The sequence below is a fragment of the Paroedura picta genome, chromosome 5 (assembly GCF_049243985.1).
Source record: "Paroedura picta isolate Pp20150507F chromosome 5, Ppicta_v3.0, whole genome shotgun sequence".
Lineage (NCBI taxonomy): Eukaryota > Metazoa > Chordata > Lepidosauria > Squamata > Gekkonidae > Paroedura > Paroedura picta.
The window spans coordinates 104494534-104516290 of record NC_135373.1 but is presented as its reverse complement, the minus strand read 5'-3'; the positions used below and the strand labels follow the sequence as shown (position 1 = coordinate 104516290).

Genomic DNA, 21757 nt, shown 5'->3' with positions numbered 1-21757 from the left:
TGAAGCAAAGAAAGCAAAGGCATCAGATATACTTTATAACTACTGTGGGGAAATCACTGACATATTTTGAGCTGTACATCTTTACAGGAGTGGCCACATTTTGTGACTATTGGTAGTCATGGAATTCAAGTCGCCAGCTAGAGTCAGTGAAGTCTGAGAAGTTCTGGAGTATTTGGCTGTATGAAAAGAAGAGGGGTAGCTGTGTATGGATAGATCTCAAAATTAGACGGAAGAAACAAGACACGGGAATTAGGGGCAAGTATAATAGACTGTCATAATATATTACTGTCAATATTATAATTGCCACTTGCATACCTTATTTATTTATTTAAGAAAATTTTTACATTGCCACCCTAGGAACCTCTATGAGGGAGGCTTGCAAAATATTGATTTTTTTAATTAACAGAGATTAATTAAAACCCAGCCCAGCATAAAACACATACAACGGAGCACTGATAGTTTAAAATAACAGTTCCCAGAATAAAATAGTGTAAGAAGAATAGCAACCTCTTCATTAAATCCTGTGTGAACAGAAATGTTTTGGCCAGGCATCCAAAAAGAAAGAAATGCAGGTGTCCAGGCATGTCTCAAGGAAGCTACATTCTATAACTGAGGCCTCATTACTGAGAAATCCCAGGCTCACATCTGAAGGTGAGAAAGCACAGAGATAAGTGCTTGTGAGGTAGCTCTTATTTAGCATCTAGAATCGCTAATTTCCTCATCCACTATTCCGGACACAAGCCTATTTCCGTCAATAGCGGGTTGGACAATGTGGGAGGAAGCGGCCCTTCAAGTCCCCCAGCACTGAGCCATTTAGGGCAGGGATAGTCAAAGTGCGGCCCTCCAGATGTCCACAGACTACAATTCCCATGAGCCCCTGCCGGCATTCGCTGGCAGGGGCTTATGGGAATTGTAGTCCGTGGACATCTGGAGGGCCACACTTTGACTAGCCCTGATTTAGGGTTTTCAAAGGTGAGAACCAGCATTTGAATCATGCAAACTATTTTTCATATTTTATTAACTTCTGCCAGCAGCCCTATAAAAAGTAGATGGTCTTGCTTGGCAGGTGCTGAGGATAAGGGCTGAATGGGGTACCCACATCAGAGGGCACTTCTGAATATTTAAGTAATCAGCAGTCCAGCTTCAACAATCTTCTGTTCAGAACTTTAGGCAATACAAAGTGTATGTCCAACAGCTGCCTTATAAAACTTCATAACATTTTAGTTTGCAGTTGTCCTTGAATGCTGTCATCTTCCTACACTCACTGCAGCTTCTCTCGACCTACTTTGTAAAATGTCATATTTCCCTTAATAATACATTTGTCTCCTAGCTGTTCTTAAAAGCATTCTCATCTTTTTTAAACCCAACTACTATAGAATCTGTACATCTTCCAATTTCCATATCACAAAATTCCCAAATTGTTTCTATCACAAAAAACACTGCATTAGGGTCTGCTTTGGAAGCAGAAAGGCTATGGTGTTTCTTCCATCCACCTTATGTACTAGGAGCTGGCAAAGATTCCCCACATAGCCAAAGTTGAAGGCTGCCAAAAAGGCAGCTTGCCAAAGTCCTTAATATGGCATCTCTGTGGATGCCCCCAATTGCCTACAGTTCCTTCTCTATCTGACTGGCATCCACAAAAATGTCCTCTCTCTCTCATGCCCTAAAAGAAGCTGAGACGACCCCCAAACAGCAGGCTGATTACATCTGGCAAGTTGTTGGGGTAGGGACTGAAGACCACCCAGGACCAAATGCACTTCCAGAAGAGTGGCTTTGAGTGGGGAGATCATTTGCTTACCTCGCACTTCTCCACGGCCGGCTGCTGACCACACTCTGAGCTGTTCCCTGCCACAATGCCAGCCCGCAGGCTCTCACTGTCACCAGTCCCCTCCTCCATGGAATAAGTTTTTGAGTGATTCCCACGGCGATGGGACAAGCTCCGGCTCTGCACCAGACTGAGCTGTTTGCGAAGTGCCCGGTTTTCCTCTTCCACTTCCCGCATGCGTACTTCCAGGCTCTCTCGTTCTCGTTGACTGGTGGCTGTGTAGCGAGGGCTGTGGGGCTGAGATTCAATTGGAGACAGTGACACTGGCTTTCCATCTGTGGAGAGGATGGAAAACAACAGGGATTTACTGGCTCAGTTTAAAACGTATGCTCCAGGTAAGCAAAGAGAAACTTTCCCCTCGATTAGCTTCCAAAACATGCTCATGATGCTTTTGTCTCCTGCCTCTTCCACGGCTGAAGTACTCTGACCGTGAAACTTTTTTTCCTGATATCTAGTTGGTATCATTCTACATGTAGCTTAAATCCATTATTGCAGGTCCTATCCTCCACTGCTAACAGGAACTATCCCCTGCCCTCCTCTAAGTGACAAACTTTCAAGTTCTCCTTTAAAGGCAGCAATCATGTCTCCTCTCAACCTCCTGTTCTCCAGGCTGAACAATCCCAAGTCCCTCATCCTTTCCTCCTAGGGCCTGATCCCCAGGCCTAAGATAGTCCTCGTCACTCTTCTCTGCACCCTCTCAATTTTATCCACATCCTTTTTGAAGTGAGGCCTCCAGAACTGCACACAGTACTCCAGGTGCGATCTGACCAACACAGTATATAGCAGGACTATACATCTTGTGATTTTGATGTGATGCCTCTGTTGAATCCCCTGGTATATGACTTTCTCTGGAAGTGATGCCTCAATGAAAACAACCATTTCTATCTAGCTCCAGCATGCAGATTTCTTTCATACTTTTTAATCCTCCCTTCAATCTAAAAAGCTGTTCATTATTCTCCATTTTACCTTCACAACAATCTTGGGAAGCAGGTTAAGCTGTGAGGGAATGCTGGTTCACCTAGCCTTCATAGGTGATGGTGAGAGTTGCCAAATATAATTCTCATCTGCCCCCTTGACATCTGGCTTGAAATTGATTTATTTAGGCTGAATTCCTACATTTTGCAAACTCATCATCTTAATCCTTCCTACACAGATTCTAAGAAGAGTCCACAGTGTTAAATTTTAGAAAACTTCCATCTGGAGAGATCTTCGCTATTCCTTTAGTTCTCTGTATTCCAAAATTAAAGAGTCTGAGGATGAAAGCAAGGACGGATGCTTATACTTGAACACCCATAGCATTCTACTCATTTTCCAGAAGAGAGGAAGTAATACCACAGCTGGGGGGAAGAAGCAAACTGAGAAATAGCCTAGAGAAGTTCTGCTTTTGGACCCCACTAAACTTTCAGAAAACATGGAATAATATGTTCTGTTGAACTGTGATTAGGTATAATTTATACCAGTTAAGTAAGAAGCATCTATAGTAGTGGGATGCTGTCTTTTTCAACTATTTAAATTTCATAATGGAGGCAGCTAAAGGAGCAGTGAAAAGCTCTGCCAGGTGTTCAAATAAGTCCTCAGTCAAACACTGCTCTTGCTATAAATATTTTATGGAGAAGAGTTGGTTTTTTACAGTTTTCACTAACTGAAGGTGTCTCAGTGGTTTATAATCACCCTTCCTCCCCCAACAATAAACACACTGTGCAGTAGGTGGGGCTGAGAGAGCTCTGACAGAACTGATCTGTGAGAACAGCTCTAACAGCACTATAACTACTCCAAGGTCACCCTGCTGGCTGCATTGAAGGAGTGGGGAATCAAACCCGGCTCTCCAGATTAGAGGCTGCTGCTCTTAACAACTACACTAAGGAGGGAGGGAATCTGCTATAAAATGGCATGTAATAGATATAGGCATATTCCATTCCCTGTACTACTCTTTCATCTGATCATGGCATGAGAAGGCTTCAGGAGCCACACCATGTGTACCAAGCAATTCTCATAATCAATACAGCATGCAAGGGACCAACTATCATTACTTTAGAGACCCATAAGCAACTAGCCCAGATGTGTAATTAGATGAAATATACCCAGAGGAAGGTATTGCCATTGCCTGGTGCAGGTGTGCTATTGTCCAGTCTGTTCACAAAGGAGAACTATGCCCATGTTGTGTGTGCAAGCACATTAAACAGAGCAATATCATCAGCACAAATGTTTCACAAGGGAATACAAAGCATATCTCTTATATTAACCTTCCCCCTCTTCTATACTGCTATCGGGCAATCCAACAGTTTGAGTGGGCAGCCCCTCCCACCCCGGATGCCTTGGGCCCTGTTGGTGGAACGTGTCATGGAAGAGCCAGGAATTGCCATTGATCAGCCACTCGATGGCTGGCCACATCCAGTCTTTCCATCACTGGGAGGTACTGAAATGGAGGAGGAGACAATGGCTCAAGGTGTGTTATAAAAAACCATAGGCATGTATATGTTTATCAGATCAGTCCCACACATCTCCCAAAGAAGTTCTCTGTGTCATATAGGGGTTATCCTCCAACTCATGAAATAGGTTGAGTTGAGAAAGAAAGACTGATTCAGGGTCCTTCACTAAATTTCATGACTGTGGGGATTTGAACTGGATCTCTGCAGTCCTAGTCCCGCACTCTAAACACTGCACCTTCCTGAATCTCTGCCTGTAACTTTTCCATTTGAATATTTTATGCACAACTCATAACAAGCGTCAAAAGGTCACATACAGCACTTACAATAGGAAAATGGGTTGAGTTGAAGAAAAATGCTCTATTTGGGAACACAGACTCATCCTTTCAGATTTTGTTGGCCGCCAATCCCACCACCTATGGATTCCTGGCTCCAAGTTACTCACATAAGTGTCAGTGGCTCAAGAGAGGCTGCTTTTTGCTAACCATTTGATCCATTAATGCAGCGTTTGCTGGCAGGGGCTCATGGGAATTGTAGTCCATGAACATCTGGAGGACCACAGGTTGACTACCCCTGCTTTAATGCCTGTGTCTCCATGCACTGATCACAGGGCTTGCTAAGACCTTCGTTCCCACACCCGCTGAAAAATTGTATATCCCCATGTCCTTCTGGAAGTTTATAAGTTGCTCCGAAATAACAACAGCTGGAATTAGAGAATGCAGCCTGATGAGCTGTTTTGACAGCAGCCTATAGAACTGTTGAATGAAGCGGAGCAATTTTCTCCAGATGTCTGCACTGTAAACAAGGCAATCCTCTTTCTCTCTCTGATAGATGTAAACCTCTGAAAACACTTGCAAATGTAAGGGAGGAAGGAATAGTAAGAGCCCAGTTGAATTCCTTCACTGTAAAAACTGATGCCGTGGTATAACATCCACAAATGCAAGTTCAGGTCTTCCAAAGTAGTCTTAATCAAAACTTAAAGCACTGGTAGCAACAATGACATGCCAGATCATATGAAGGTCTTTTGCTTCCACTACAAATTAGATTAAACACAGGATGTCATTTCAGCATGCATTGCACTGGCTAGCCAATGAGTATTTCTGGCTGCTCCAATGTCAAGCCCCACTGCAACAAAGCAATTAAGGAAGTTCTCTAGTTTGAGAAACGATAATGTACACAAGATCTACGGTAGACTATTATTTATATGTTGCCATCAATGGATGCTTTATGGTCCCTGCCCCTGTAAAATGTGAGACAAGGAAGGCAAAAGGAAGGGAGCAATGTGAAGGTAAGGATGTCATTGAAAGCATGACTTATTGGATCTACATGGTAACTAGTCCTCTAATGACAATGTCCAACCACTCATTAGCTCAAGAGAAGCTGCAGCATTATTTTAATTACGATTCACAGCTTTGTTTTTTTGGAAAATATTAGATAGGTCCTGCTCCTCTTCTAATGGGTTACTTAAATGGATACCCCCACCCACAAGACCTTGCATACATGCACCTTAAATGCACACTAGGATCCACAACTGTTCACTTACTGAACATACAGCTGGTGATAGGGGCAGTGAGTGGAAGGCAAAAGATTTGAGAAACACAGTGGTCATAGAGCAAGCCATGGAATACCATGGAAGATGAATCTTCTGTTATCAGGAATGTTACCCTTCACCTTTCCACACTCCAAATATTCTTCTTGAATTTTACTAAACAAGCTGTATTCAATACTGGTAGTCTATGATGGAAACATTAGCTGTTCTTCCCATAATTGAAAATTTTGAGGGAGGGATTTGGGTAATGACACTGCAAACTAACTACTTCTCTCTGGGGTCAGAAATCTGGTACCATGCTACTACAAATCCATAACAAAGCAAACAGGAAGTTATAAGCCTCTTATGAAAATCCTTCCTATTTTAAAGTTAGATTCCAATCTTCCTATAGATAAGCTTGTGTAAGCTAGTGTGTATAAGGCCTGATGTTGCACATAAAATAGTTAATACTGAAATACGGGTATTTCATTTGAATCTTTCACTCCTGCTGTCTCTGCTTGAAAATCCCCTTTGCACTTCAACTAATCTGTGAATTTTATTGTCATGCCATTTGCTGTTTCTTTATATCAATTTTTTACTGGAAAAATGTATGCATTTTCTGTTTTGTGTGTTGATAAAATAATATTTTACACACACATGCATGTTCACGCACAACATAAATTGTGAATAATAGCTGTGCAGTCCATCCAGTCCAGTATTCAGTTTCACATAGTGGTCAAGTTAGTTATAGATACCAAAGCATTCTTCTGATGTTGCACCCTAGCACTGGTACTGAGTGATTTACTGCCTTTGGATGTGGAGGTTTTCGCTATAGCTAGTAGCCACTGATGAACCTATCATCCATGAAACTGCTAATCCTTTTTCATAAAAATTTGTGCTTGTGGCCATTACTTTGTACACAGGAAGTCAATTCTACAATTAAATGACATTGAGTAAAGAAGTACTTCCTTTTGCTTGTCCTGAATTTTTTGTCCATCAGTTTCATTGGGTACTCCCGTGTTCAATGAAGAATGGCAACTTTCTCAGTGTCTCTGTCTCTCTTTTCACATCATGCATAGTTTTATAAACCTCCATCATGTCCCTCCTTGGTTGGCTTGTTTCCTTGTGGGAAGCCTTAATAATCTTGACTGCCTTCTGCACTTTTTCCAATTCTGCTTTTGAGAGATGGTGATGAGAACTGAACAAAGTATTTCAAAGGAGGCCGCACCATAAATCTATCCAGTCCATTACCATATTGGTTGTTTCACATGCTTTACAACAGGTGTAGTCAAACTGCGGCCCTCCAGATTTCCATGGACTACAATTCCCATGAGCCCCAGCCAGCAAATGCTGGCAGGGGCTTATGGGAATTGAAGTCCATGGACATCTGGAGGGCCGCAGTTTGACTACCCCTGCTTTACAACATGCTTACATTATAAAAGCAAATTACATAACCAAGAGTGACAAGATGTGAATCAAAACCACTGATGAAGTTGAAAAGAAGAAGAGTTGGTTTCTATTACCCAACTTTCTCTATGTTAAGGAATCTCACAGTAGCCTACAATATCCTTCCCTTCCTCTGCCCACAACAGGTACCTTTTGAGATAGGTGGGGCTGAGAAAGTTCTCAAAGAATTGTGACTGGTTCAAGGTCACGGAGCAGGAGGTGTTTCACATGGAGGTGTGGGGAATCAAACCTGCTCCTCCAGATTAGAGTCCACCTGTCTTAATAACGACACTATGTTGGTGTACCACCACTACAAATAAATCTAAAGAGAAACAAACACAGAGCATTGGGTTGTGCTTAGCTAATATTAGACCCACAAGCAATAGTAATAGTACTTTAAAAAGTATTATGCTGCAGAACAAGGCAGAAGGTAAGGCTAGATAATGACACTGCAGATTTAATGCCTGAGGGATTCCAGCCTCCAGGGCAGAGTCTGCACCTACTTTGTTTATTCCGTTGTGGATCCTGCTGAATCCAGATCGATTTGAACTCGGGTCTTCCTCTTCCCCCCCCCTCCCCATTGAAACAGAAAAGTGTTCTGCACATGGTTAGGAAAGCTCAGAAGGGGAGGGGGGAGCCAAACACAGCAGGAGCCTCTTTCTTTTCTTGATCGGGGGTGGGGTGGGGGAGTATTGGAGACAGCAGAGAAGGGAGAAAAAAACAAGAGGCAAATCTCTACTGAGAGAAGTTTAGGCTTCTGGAGCTTTTGCTGAGAAAAGTTAGGGCTTCCTCTTTAAGGCAAGTTAGGATTTCCCCTTTAAATCCTGGAAACCAGGAACTGATGCCCTGGCCAATGAGGGCTTCTCTACCATGGAGTTCAGGAACAAATTCGAAGCAGGCAGAGGTCTGCATGCTTTCTCAATCCGATTTTTCAAATATTGAGGGTTATATCCACTCTAGGATATTGCAGGATAAAGGTACGGTCAATCCGGACCAATCGTGCTTGTTGCAGAGGGAAAATGAGATGGCAGGGACTGAATCGACCTGGGATTGGAATAAAAGCTCCATGCCGGCAACACTCAGATGAGCTTTGGGAACCCTCTGAAACTACAGGTTATCTTCAGGCTACAGAGATAAATTCCCAAGGAGGAAATGGATGCTAATGTGAATAAACCCTTTGCTTCTACATTGTCCTTTGTCAGAACCCTGTAGTTTCTGCCGTTATTTAGGGGTGTTTATCATTTAGGGGTGTTTAATTACTTATTGGATTGGCTAAAAAGACCTCTGTCTCAAAATATTGTGTTTAATTTCAAGACTGAACAGTTTCTAGAACTCCCTATTTGTTTAACAGAGGTTTGACCCATCTGTTTACAATCAAGGAAAAGTCGCTACATGACCTATTATTCCTGATGTCCAAGCAGCTGCTACTTTCCCCTGTTCTGTCTTCACTTGCTTCTGCAACTTGGGTTTCATGACCCAGGGAAATGCACAACTCCAGTGAATAGAAAACTCTTTCAAAGAAACACTTTCCCCTTTTCCTTTTTTTTGGCTATGAAGGGTGCCAAATGGAAACAACGTTTTATCAAAGCAAGCACTGAGTGAAAAATGTGATTGTATCACAGGCTTGGCTTCACAAAGATAACGTGTTATCAAGAGAGGAGGGCTTGGCGAAGATAACGCATTATCAATATCAGGAGCGAAGCTTGGGGAAATAGTGTGTTAATACCTATTAGGTTCTAAATCAACCATCTGTGCTCTTGATGAATTGTTATTTTCTCAAAGCTCCTCTACTGAGGAAGGGGGGGGGGGGGGGAAAGCTGCTTGTTTGTGTGTGTTTTCCAGCACACTAGACCTCTGATAACACTTAGTGAGATGGGAATTGGGGAAGTGAGAAGGAAATACCTTTTCCAGTTAAAATCAGAAATATCCCTGTCACTTTGCAACTACGTAAATAGCAGAGAAGAGGTTAAGCTGGCAGGCTGAAATACAGCCTTGCAGTTCAAGCCACTCCTTCAATTACTCACACCTTTTACAGCAAGGGGGTGCAATCTGTGAATCTAGAACCAAATGTGGCTCAGTACAGGACCAAATGGGATGCAAAGTGATATAATACAGCCCAATCTCATTAGATTTCAGAAGTTAAGCAGGGATGGTATTTGGGTGTGAGATGAAGGAAGTTTTGGCAGAGGACAGCAATGGTAGACCACCTCTTATTAATCACTTCTCTTGAAAGCCCTTTGAGTTATTGACATTTTGCACACTTTTCTGCACTGGGAATTTGTCCCTACTCACCACTTGCCTGGTGCTGGAGCAAAATCCCAATTGGCGCCAGGCCAAGGCTGTCCCAGGCCTGGCCCGACTCAGCCCTTCGGTTGCCCTGTGGCAAGGGAACACTGGTCCCTTTTTTGCCCTAGACTCACTGCTTACTGAAAGTGTCTGGAAACATGGCCTTCTTGATTAAAACTCAATATGTGAAATCTACTATGTATGGTGTGGAGGTGACATGAATTTTCTCCCAGACTTTCTGCTGAGCGAGTCCCTGGCTTGCAGGGACATAGCAAAAAGTCTGGCCTAGAGGAATAAAAGTAAACTCTCTGCTGATTTCGGCTGAGCTTCTGCATCTGATCACCAAAACTTCTCCTTGTGTTCCAGGTCTTTGGAAAAGAAAAGGAAACTGGGTAGGTGGAAGAAGAGAAAATGGCATCTTTTCCGCTCCACCCCCACAGGCTTCAGAGAAGAAGAACAGATCACTCCTACTCTCTGCAACCCATTCTATCAGTTTCAGGTGGAAGTGAAAGAAGCCCTTTCTTTCTCTTTCTGTACCTTAATTCTACAAAATGGGCAGATGGTCAGGATTGCAGGAGAGCTGGAATGATCTGCTTCTATTATATGCAGACCGAGCTGACAGTCATCTGCTGAGAAGCTTAAAATTTATTTATTTGGGATTTGCTTCTTCCTTCTTCCCCAAATGGAGTACTTTTTCCACACAAACACCACCCCATTCCAGAGCTTGGACTGCAGAGAACAGAAACAGATCTCTCCAGTTATCCTGAAGCCCAAGTGGTCAGGTTTAAGGGAAGAGAGACCCTGTCCTCTTCTCAGCCCAGGCTCTCTGTTGCTGGGGAAAGTGGACCATTTCTCTCCCCACCCTCAGCTTGGACTGCAGATGACAAGACCAGATCACTCCTGTGTTTCCTCAGCCTGAGCTATCACCTTCAGGTAGGGAGAAAAGAACAAGCCTTCTCTTCCCAGCAGAGTCCTACAGCTTTGGTTGAGGCTCAAACTAACAATTTAGAAGAAGAAGGTTCTTATATGCCACTTTTCTCTATGGGAAGGAGTCTCAAAGTGGCTTACAATTGCCTTCCCTTTCCTCTCCCCACAACAGACACCCTGTGAGTTAGGTGAGGCTGAGAGAGCCCTGATATTACTGCTCAGTCAGGATGAGCCCAAGGTCACCCAGCTGGCTGCACATGGAAGAGCAAGGATTCCAACCGGGCTTGCCAGATTAGAAGTCCCAGATTAGAAATCCGCACTCCTAATCACTTCACCAAACTGGCTCTCTTAGGGTCGGGAGGCAAATCAGCTGAGCTACTGATTTCCTTCTCCACCCCCATTTGCCGCCTCTCAGCAAAGGAGGAATGAAGCTAACTTTCCCTGGGCGATCAAAAAAATTTGACTTCCAGCTGATTCCTGCAATTGACTGAGTATTGGCCAGTGATAACCAGTGATAACCCCCAGTTTTGCAAACAGATTGCAAACAGCCTGTATGTTAATCAGCTGGGAACAGAATGTGAGCCAAACCACCAGGTGTCCCAGCAACTTAATATGGTGTAGTCTTCCAGGAGGTAAGCCTGCCACTGGAAACAAAGTGAAAATTCCAAAGGAAGGGTTTGGTTGCCAAAAATACAGGGGGATAAGTTCACTGAAAATCAAGCTGTCATAGGGGATAAAGGATTTCTAGAGGCAACCTCACATATTGCCAAGTTTGCAAGCCACTTTTACATATTACTAAGTAATATAAACACATCACAATTCTCCCATGCAGACTTTGATTATAGGTATTTTCAAACCACTTTCCCAATATTATACCATGCTTAGAAAGTTACACCTCTGAAATATACATGGATAAGCTTCTGCTGTCAACAGATTTCTTAATCAAGAACAGCAACATGGATGTGACATCAGATCTGACATGCAATTTAGATACAAAATGGTGACAAGTATAAATTGTGCCAGGAAAGGAAGTCGTGGAACATTTCGCTCACACCAGCATTCGGATTTAAAATGCCATGCCCTACTCCTGAGGTCACTTTTTTGTCCTGATAGAGGAAAACTACTGATATACATAATTCGTCCTCCCATTTCTCCAGCACCTCTACAATGTTACATGGTGATCGTTCCGCTCACCTGGGGAATCCGGGAGGCTTGAGTTCGACTTTAGCAACCCCTTGCTTTGTGCTCCGATTCCCTCTCCACCTTTGCATTCCTTAGGAAATTTACAGCAGGATGGCACTTCAGCCATCTCCCCTCCTCCTCCCTGCAGGGAGCTCTGCCTTATCAGTCAATAAAATCAGAGTTCTGTAGCACCTTTAAGACCAACAAAAATTTATTCAGGGTGTGAGCTTTCGAGTGCAACCACTCTTCCTCAGACTATGAACTCCTTACCTTATCAGTCAATCTCCTTGGTTCACAGGAGCAAAACAAATGGTCAGCTGGAGGCCTCCTAAGCATCCAGGAAAAAGAAACAGACTAGGACGGGGCTGATAATCCAGGATGGTGGTAGCAGGGCAGCCCTGATTATGCGCCCTGTTGCCGCCCTCCCAGCCCTAGCCCATCACAGCTTTCCAGAAGACCCGCAATGCTCTGGGTGCCAGCGGGGGCTCGGTTGGGCCAGCCCCCTGCATAAGTGGAAGAGCCGGGCTGAGGGACATTGCATGTGCCTGTCGGTTCCGCGGAGCTGACCAGGGAGTCCCCTCACCCCTACTTTGGTGGGAGAGTGACATGCGAGTCGAGCTTTCCAGCCCCGGCGTTGTGCATGAGCGTGCACCCGTGCTACGCCGGAGTAGCCTGCATAGTCCAAGGAATTCCTCCCCCGTGAGTACACGAGAAGTGCCAAGGCAATGCCCGGCAGCAGCCTGGTGTGACATAATGGGTCTAGGTGTCTCCAGAGTTTGCACCTAAATAGATCAAAGGCCACTCCGATGTGAACCCCTTCTCCCCCTAAAATCCCAGCCCTATAAAAGGTTGTGTAAATCCTAGCTCCTTGGCTCTGTCAATTTACGTTCCTGCCATGTCCCAAGATTCCTGCCATGCTGTGTAGATACTTTCAATAAAGACTTTTGTTTTTCTATCTATCTCTGGAGTTATTTGGACAGGTTCAAAAGAAGGGTCCTGCCTAAGCTACAGAATCCTGGATTCGTGACACACCATAAGTAACAAGAAAAGCTTAAAATGTGATATTCCCAAAGACCTTCTTCCCCCTAGAAGTTGTGGAAACCCATTATCAAGCATCATCAATGACAGACTGAACGACAAAACAGATTGTTGTTGTCAAGACAGTGAAAAGGTAACAGGAAACATTCCACAAATTATTTGTGTAAACACACACAAGGACAATACTGCACTGAAATATGTTAAATATACAAAAGCATGCCAGAAACACTAAAATGACGACACACTGGCATAGTAAAAATATCAATGGCTTTAAAAAAAGCTAAATCAGCACCCAGATGCGGCTAATTCAGATATTCCTGCTGATGAATAGCCTCAGCTGCTCATCAACAGAGGACTCCAGCAGCTAATTACTGAGTTAAACTTTGGAGCAGTATTTGCCTTTGTAAAGAACTCTTTCCCCTGCTGCCGTAACTCTGGAGGCTGGATTTTTGTGGCCTGATAATGCCACATTTTTGTATTTAGGCACAAGGATGACAGGGTGTACTTTTGCACTTTCCGTCCAATACTTCCCTCAAGCCTGACGAAGTCTGACAAACATGATTCTGCATATATGCACATGATACCCACAAGTGAATGCAGACACAGAAATCGTCTTTCATTTAAACAGAAGAGTTACAATATCTAATTTGCTGGCATATATTTCTGCAAACCAATCCCACCATTGTTGTTGTTAGGTGCGAAGTCGTGTCCGACCCATCGCGACCCCATGGATATCCCACCATTACCCCCACGACTACTAGGAAAAAAATATTGTTAAGTTTCACAATATTCTAAAACAGGGGTAGTCAAACTGCGGCCCTCCAGATGTCCATGGACTACAATTCCCATGAGCCCCTGCCAGCGAATGCTGGCAGGGGCTCATGGGAATTGTAGTCCATGGACATCTGGAGGGCCGCAGTTTGACTACCGCTGTTCTAAAATGTTTGCAAATACAAAATAATCTGTCTAAACATGTATCCCACCTCCAGCATTACAACAATAATATACACTTAGGGCTTTTTTGCATTTTTTGGGGGGTAATAGATCAAGGAGATGCCTCTTAATAAGCATCTCTAAATGGCTACATCTTATCAGAAGAGTGGTGAGGTTTCTTTACACAACACGTGATTAAAATATGAAATTCACTGCCAGAGGATACAGTGATGGTTTTAAAAGGAGATTAGAGAGAGGATAAATCTATCAGTAGCTACTAGGCTTAGTGACTCCATGATACAAGGCAGTAAATATCCATGCTAGGAGGCAACATCAGGGGGAAAGCCTCAGCCTCTATGCTCTGTTGTTGGCCCTCAACAGTAATTCATTCGTCACTGTATGAGACAGCTACTGGACTAGATGGACCACTGGCCTGATCCAGCAGGGCTCTTATGTTCTTACGATGCAGAACAATTTTAGTGCAGAAAACTTAGATGTCATACACAATATCACCTCCTCCATTTTATTCTGACAACAACCCTGTGAGTTGGTTAAGGCTGAAAGAATCTCTGGTCCAGGCTCACTAGTCCAATGCCCTGCAGTGTGCAGAAAATTCACAACTACATGCCCACCCACAGTGCCCCCAATTCCATGCCCAGATGATGCTCCCCCCCCCCTGCCCCAAACCAGAATCTCTAACCAGTCTGGCCTGGAAGAAATTCATTTCCAGGTCCCAAATTCGTTTCCATTTCCCTTAGCCACAGAGCTAAGCACCGACACAGTCCTTTCTGCTCACCTACTCACAATCTGCCTAAGTTCACAGGATCAGCATATGTCTGAAGAAGATAATTCAAAATGTCCTGCTAGTGGCTGTAAAATATGTCATTCATAAAACATCCAGCTTTTTGATTTGTAGCTGACATCATTCAATTCTTCTTGAGTGCGTGTCTTTTGGTCATGTTTTCTTGAGAGTTATTTTCCTATCCCTAATATATATATATATATTTCTTCACTGTCATTATATATATATTTCAAAACAGATTTGTCATTAAAGCCCTCTGCTTTAATTCTGGAGGCTTATTAGAAGAACTGCAATACTGACTATAGCATGAATTTGTTTTGGGAGGGCGGGTGACTTTATAACCAGGATGGTAAGGACCCTAGCTATGCATGCAGACCTTCCTAGATCCAATCCTAGCAATTCCAGATTGTTAAAGCATTCTCTGGCAATTGATGCTGGGAAACAATTGAGACCCTGAAGAACTGATGTTATGCACAGAAGACAAAACTGAGCTTGATGGAACAATAGCCTTATTTGATTCACAGAGACCCCATGCATTCATAAAGATAACCCCAGTAGATAAATCTAGACCAGGGGTAGTCAAACTGTGGCCCTCCAGATGTCCATGGACTACAATTCCCATGAGCCCCTGCCAGCCAGGGGCTACCCCTGATCTAGACATATACCAATGTGGCAAAATGGAAAGAACTTGGCTACTGGAATGTATTGCGAGCGATTTAAACCTCAACAGCATCTAGTAAAGAGAAGATAACGTGCAATGTAGATGTGACTAAAAAAAGAGACAGATATAAGATTCATGAACCGCTTGCCTGGAAACTCTTGTTAAGTGTGTGAATTAGAGAGATGAATTACCTATACAGGTGCAAGGGACTAGCAAATAGGTAGTGTACACAACTTATTTGGAGCATCAAGGCCAGGCCAGATTGATAGAAAAGCACTACTGGACTCTAGAATCCAATTCAATCAGTGAAGCAACATCCTTGGGATAATTGCCACAGTCTACACTTGAATAAATTGCCAGTTATAAATCTTATACTCTGTCATTCTCTGTATAAAAAGGACTACTCTCTTTCCCTGCAGCACTTGCCTCAATGTTGAGGCTTATGAATCCTGTATACATCAATTCTTCTGTATTTTGACAATTAAGCAACAACAGCTTCAGTTTATAGGCTAACATCTGGAAGCCAACATATGGTAGTACTTCTCTTGCATTAAAAGAGATAGTAAAATGGAGAGGTAACCAACATGTCACAGACTTATTTTTGAACCATTCTACTCAAATTTCCAGAACTACCTGTTTGATTTAGTCTGGTCACTCCATAAGTGCTTAAATTTAGCTGGAGCTGAGATCTATATAGCTTATATTGTTCTCCATTTTATCTTCACAACAACCTATGAAGAAGGCATGTGATTGGACATAGGTCACCTAGCAAGTTTCCATGGCCCAATGCAGATCCCAGTCTAATGCTCTGACCATTATACCACACTGGCCTTTTAAGAACAGGAGACTTATCAGCCAAGGCAACAATAATGGAAAGAACTAAACTACATATTTGGCACAATTATGACTAATACCAAATATTATGCAATTCATATGGAAATACAATATGATTCTGCACTCAAAGTATTTGAAGTTTGTCAAAACCAGCTTTATAAATTACGTATTATGGCATAATTTTAATCTTCAAATTCAACCATTTTGTTTAATTTGTTTGGATTTTGCTAGTGATGGGGCACTGGTACAAGAGCAAGTCTATCCAAGACCTCTGGGGAGTTCATTTAGCCACTTTTCTAGCTCTTTACCAGTGGCCAGAAAAAGTCCCCACATTCCTATTCTCTATCTTTGTAGTCATAAGCATGAAACATGCATACAACTAAAAGCTAAAATTCTAGAGTCAGCAGTAAAAATGGTAGCATTCTGAGCTCTCCAAATCACTATCATTGGGTCCTTATCAATAACTTTATGCATTCTCCAAAGAAAACTCTGAGGCACAGCTTTGACCATAGGTAAAAAGGTAAAGGTAAAGGTATCCCCTGTGCAAGCACCGAGTCATGTCTGACCCTTGGGGTGATGCCCTCTAGCGTTTTCATGGCAGACTCAATACGGGGTGGTTTGCCAGTGCCTTCCCCAGTCATTACCGTTTACCCCCCAGCAGCAAGCTGGGTACTCATTTTACCGACCTCGGAAGGATGGAAGGCTGAGTCAACCTTGAGCCGGCTGTTGGGATTGAACTCCCAGCCTCATGGGCAAAGCTTTCAGACGGCTGCCTTACCACTCTGCGCCACAAGAGGCTCATTGACCATAGGTAAGTAAGTAGAAGTGTGAGTTATTCTTTCATTTGTTATTTTCTACAAATGCAGCATCCAAACTGGGTCACAAAAATACTGGTGGGATCTCATGTAACAAAAACCTCTCACATTTTAGATATTGGACAAGCTTAATGCAAATAGTCATATTTGGGTAGTTAATGTCCATCTGCATTATTTCCGTGACAGCATAGTCTTCAATCAGCTATTAATAGATTCCTAATGCTTAGAGCTTTCTATTTGGTCCTTATCTTCCGAGGCTTTTTAATTCACTGTACCTTTTATTAAAGGCTTTTTAATTCACTGTACCTATTTATTAACTTCAGTCCTACAGAACAGACAGAGGAAAATGCAAAATAACTGCATACTCAGAATGTGTGATGGCTGGTCTATGTTATAACATTCCTCTTTGCTTTTGAGGTAGACAAGCAACTAACAAATGAATGAGTTCCTTTTCTCCCTATCAAGAAGAAGAAGAAAATGCCATGACAGATTTCCATATAGCCGATGCAGCAAATGTCTTCAGAACAAGCAAGTGAAAATCATTTTGCTGGCCATGTGTTTTTTAAAAAATCACACATAAAAAGCTTGTTTTAAAAAGAGAGAGAAAAGCTAATATTAGAATGTGTGCTGTTCCAATGAAATTCAGATTGATTGCATAAATGTCACAAACTTCATCACTAGGCAATTTCTCACAAAGTCTCGGACAAGGCAAAAACAAATATGGCTTTTAATAAGAAAAAAAGTCGCATCTGATCTTTGTTACTATTGATTTGGTCTCTTGTGCTTCTCAAGTATGGGCTGGAATAAAAGCATTCTTCCAGAAAGCATATTGGAACAGGGGAACAAAGTTCATATTTATTCAAAGAAAACAGAATTCTCATAATAATGGGTTGGATCCAGTGGGCATTCTTCTGAGGAAAGAGGGAAATTTTGTCTGATTTCCCACCTCATTACACCCCAAGCAACTTTCTTTTTTTTTTTGTGAGGGTCCCCATTTACAAGGAAGGGCTTTTGAGGAGAAAGGAAAGGCAAGCACAGACCTTGCTTCCACCAGTAGAAAATCCATAGCATCCAACCCAAGAAAAACATTTGGTAAAAGGTTCATCATTGGAGTATAGTGTATTAGTTAAGTTTCTGACTTTCAGATAAAGAAATGGCAATCTCTACCTTCACAGCATTGATGGATAAGGGGGGGGGGAAATAATATTTTCTTAAATATTAAAGCTGTTTCGTAACAGAGGGCCCTGAAAATTGTTCTTGACTATATCTGATATGTTCTGTTCTCAAGGTCAGAGACAATTGTTTATGTTACCAGAGAATTGAGAAAGAATGGAAAATTGCCTTTTGGAACCTTTTCCCAGTGACTTAGCATAATGGCAATAGGGTGGTCCTGTGGGATGTGCAAGGGGGTGGAGACCCCAGGTTATTGGCTTGACCCAAAAAGCATCATCTTTCCCTGCCTTCAATGGAATATTATAGTCTCATGCAATCCTTTGTTCTACACAGAAGCTTTTCCGGGACAACCTCCTGTATCATTTTGTTCTTCTGCAGTTGAATAAAATCAAGGTTTTCCAGTCTAGTGGTCACTCTTTCTGGGTACTGTACACTAGGCAAATGATCCCAAAATGCCCAGACCAGGCCCTGGGCTATCAGCATGCATAAAGTACATTACTTTAATTAACTAAACAGCTGACCTATATATTTGACACACACAGACAAAGTGAAGTGACAGATCAAAGGTGACACTAAATGATATGCTGTTCTTTAGCCAGAATAATCATATCCCTCTTAAATAAGTCTAGAAGTAATTTGATAAGAAAGCTGGAACTTATGATAAAGGAATAAAAAATATAGCCTGTGTTATATATCCAGCAGGGAGGCAGCTTAATTCTTTGGTTTTCATTGTATACTGCTTATTGATATAGCTGGCTGTATCTGCAAATACTGAACTAAGTATGGGGACCATTGCATCCATTTTTAAAGTTAGTGGTGAATTATTGCAGTCAACATGCATGCAAGCTGTTAACTTCATTCCTATTACTTCTACACAAGGAAAGAGAGCACATTCTGTGCCAGTTTATTCCTTTTGAAGCAAGTGGAAAAACTCAATTACTTTGGAATCAGCTATGACTTTTAAGGCTTCCACATGCATAGAATGTGATGTTCTAAATTATTCTTATGCACCATAAATGTAACATGGCACTGTGAAGTGATAGGTCAGCATGTCAGTGGCTCCCCAGTACTGCATTAGACAACAATTTGCTTCTTGTGTAGCAGACAAAAGGAAAGCTATCTTATTCATATTGTTCTCGCTGATTATATTAAAAAAAGATGGCAAGCAAAGGAATCATGGCCAAAGCCTTGTCAAAATACTAGCCTTTATTCACACTAGAGATGGGCACAAACCAAACACTCAAACTGAACGTAGCTCAAAGTACTGAAAAAAATTGATTCAGATCGATCCATCTTGCCCCTCCACCCCACCAAGGCAGGGATGTTAAAGGTACCACTAAAATGGATGTCAGCCAATTCAGGCTGATTTCAGATGGGTGTCCCTGAAGGAAAACAGAGGGTTTAAAGGTGCTGCCAGCCATTTAAGGTTAACAGCTAACAGGCCCACCCATGTGGTGTCAGCCTGAAATGGCTGGCAGTGATTTTAGCAGTCTGTTTTGCTTTCTACCACTTCTAAGTGGTAGAAAGTGAAATCAATCACTGAGATGGCTTATAGCCATTTTAGCCTGACAGCAGGGTGGCCACTCTTTTCTGCTGTCAGTCAGAAATGGCTCGACAAGGAAAAAATCATATGGCTTTATAAATCCTGTAAGTTTCTGTAGAATTTGTTTTGACTGCAATAATATAGTCTCATATTGCAACTGGAGGTCTAATGTTGACCAAGCAAGTATTTTGTGTTCAATATCTTTAATAGTAACCATCAAACACAAGCAAACTAGTATCTTAGGTATAAATTCATTTTGTTGGACTTCCTCAGTTATATGTTAATTGCTCATGACCAAAATAAATTCAGGTAGAGCTCAAAGTATGACTATGAAAGATACTGAAAATAGGATACTCTTTTTCTTGCTCAGCTTAATATTGATCTCCAGTTGACTGTATCACCGCAATTGAAAGTAATTCTTTGGAAACTTACAGGACTTATTGAACCATATGGTTTTTTCCTAGCTAAAATTGGCTGGCAGCTGAACCCCTGAACAGAGTTGGACAAAGATCCAGGAAATGTTCAAGTGGGGGGTAGAAACTGGGGGAAACATTTGTGGGAAAATTTGTAAGACACTTTTGTGCTCATCCTAATCCACAATACTTTAAAATAACCTTTTTTCAACATTCTGACCGTAGAGTAACCCCTAAATTAGTGGTCCCCAACCCCCAGTCCGGGGACCAGTGCCGGTCTGTGGATCACTTGGTACCGGTCCGCAACTCCTCCTCGTCCTCCTTCCTGGCTGCTGCCTCAGGGGCTGTCCTGCCACTCTGCCGCCGGCTCACCTTTGGTGCTCTCTGGCGGCCACCATGGCTGGGGCTCCCCCTCGGTGTGGCAGTGTGCAGCTGCTGCTGCCAGCGCCCCCCAGCGGACAGCGGGAAAGCAAGTGGAGCAGGGACTCAGGCGGCAGTGATGTCCCTCAGCAAAAGACTACCCCCTGTCCGGGCCTCAGTAAAATTCTCAAGCGTTGACTGGTCCCCGGTGATAAAAAGGTTGGGGACCACTGCCCTAAATTATTCTTCAGGTTTCAAGTAAACCTGGAAGCTGGCCACGCCTCCCTGCCATGCCCTCAGAAGTCACACGTTTACAGTGCACTGGGCATCACTAATAAAAGAAAATGCTTGTTAAATAACAGTTCCATATTTTTGCCTTAGCAAAACAAAGAGGCAGCTGCCCACCATGCAAAGCAGCAATTCTCTTCATGGGAAATGATCTATGTTATTTTTAGTTCACTTGTAATTTTAGGAGATCATCAGGCATTACCAGGAGGTTGGCAATATCACCAAGACCTGAGAAAACAGGGTTTCATTTACCTGTAACTGTTGTTTATTGATGTCTTGTGTGCATATGCACAGGCCTGCCACAAAGAACTTGCAAAGCTAGAGCTCAAGCTGTCATGCCTCTGAACAGCACATGTATCCACACTCCTGAAGGACACACCATCTGTTCCCCGGGTGGAATGCCTACACCCCTCAGTTCCCATACAGCCACTGCAAGCTCCCCAGAGAAGCAATCTTACGATCTGACATTCAAGCTGTAGCTCACAGCAGGGATGGAGGGTGGGAATGTGTGTCTACACACAAGATGTCAATGAACAACAGTTACAGGTAAGTGCAACCCTGTTTTCATATTCCATCTTATAATGCAGCCCCACATTGGGACCTTAGCAAGCATTATTCCCTTTGGCAGTGGAAAGAGCTCTCTAGCTGAATAGATATTGTAGAACCACCTTTCAAAAATTCGCCTCCTTCCTGTCCTGCAGATCTAAGGCATAATGCTTGATAAAGGTGTCCTCTCTTGCCCATATTGCTGCGTTGCAGATTTCAGGTAGAGAGATCTGACAATTGAATGCTGCAGACAACCCTTGAGCTCTCAGTGAGTCAGCCTTCACATCCAATTGGCACACTTTGGCTACCGTATAAGTTGCCATATCTGTCAACACTATCCAATAGGTTATCATCAATGAGGACACTGCCAAACCCTTTCCTGGGCCCAAGTAAAAAAGTTTTTGTACTCCTAAACTGCTTCGTTCTTTCTAAATAATACAATACAGCCCTTTTAATGGTTAATAAATGGAGTCTCCTGTCCAACTTGGAAAGACACCTTCATAGTTAAAACTCTTAATGTAGCAGATGCCAAAGGTTCAAAGGGAGGACCCATTAGGACTGACAGTACCACTAGGAGGGACCACTGAGGTAGTACACATGGTCATGGAGGAAAACATATTGGTCAACAACTTAAGGAATTATTGGGATAACTTGTACGCAAACAAGGATTTCCCTTGCACTTCCACATGGAATACTGCTGGGGCTGCTAAATGTGTCTTTACTGAGGCTAC

The 21757-nt window shown here is 42.7% G+C and overlaps 1 protein-coding gene across 1 annotated transcript in view; it reads right to left on the bottom strand.

Annotated features, from left to right (window-relative positions):
- The window catches only part of LARGE1 (LARGE xylosyl- and glucuronyltransferase 1), a 351225-nt gene that overhangs the window by 212523 nt on the left and 116945 nt on the right, over nt 1-21757 (bottom strand). The window contains exon 3 of the mRNA XM_077339666.1: nt 1799-2100. Coding sequence (XP_077195781.1) covers nt 1799-2100 — 302 coding nt within the window. The remainder of the gene's footprint in view (nt 1-1798; nt 2101-21757) is intronic.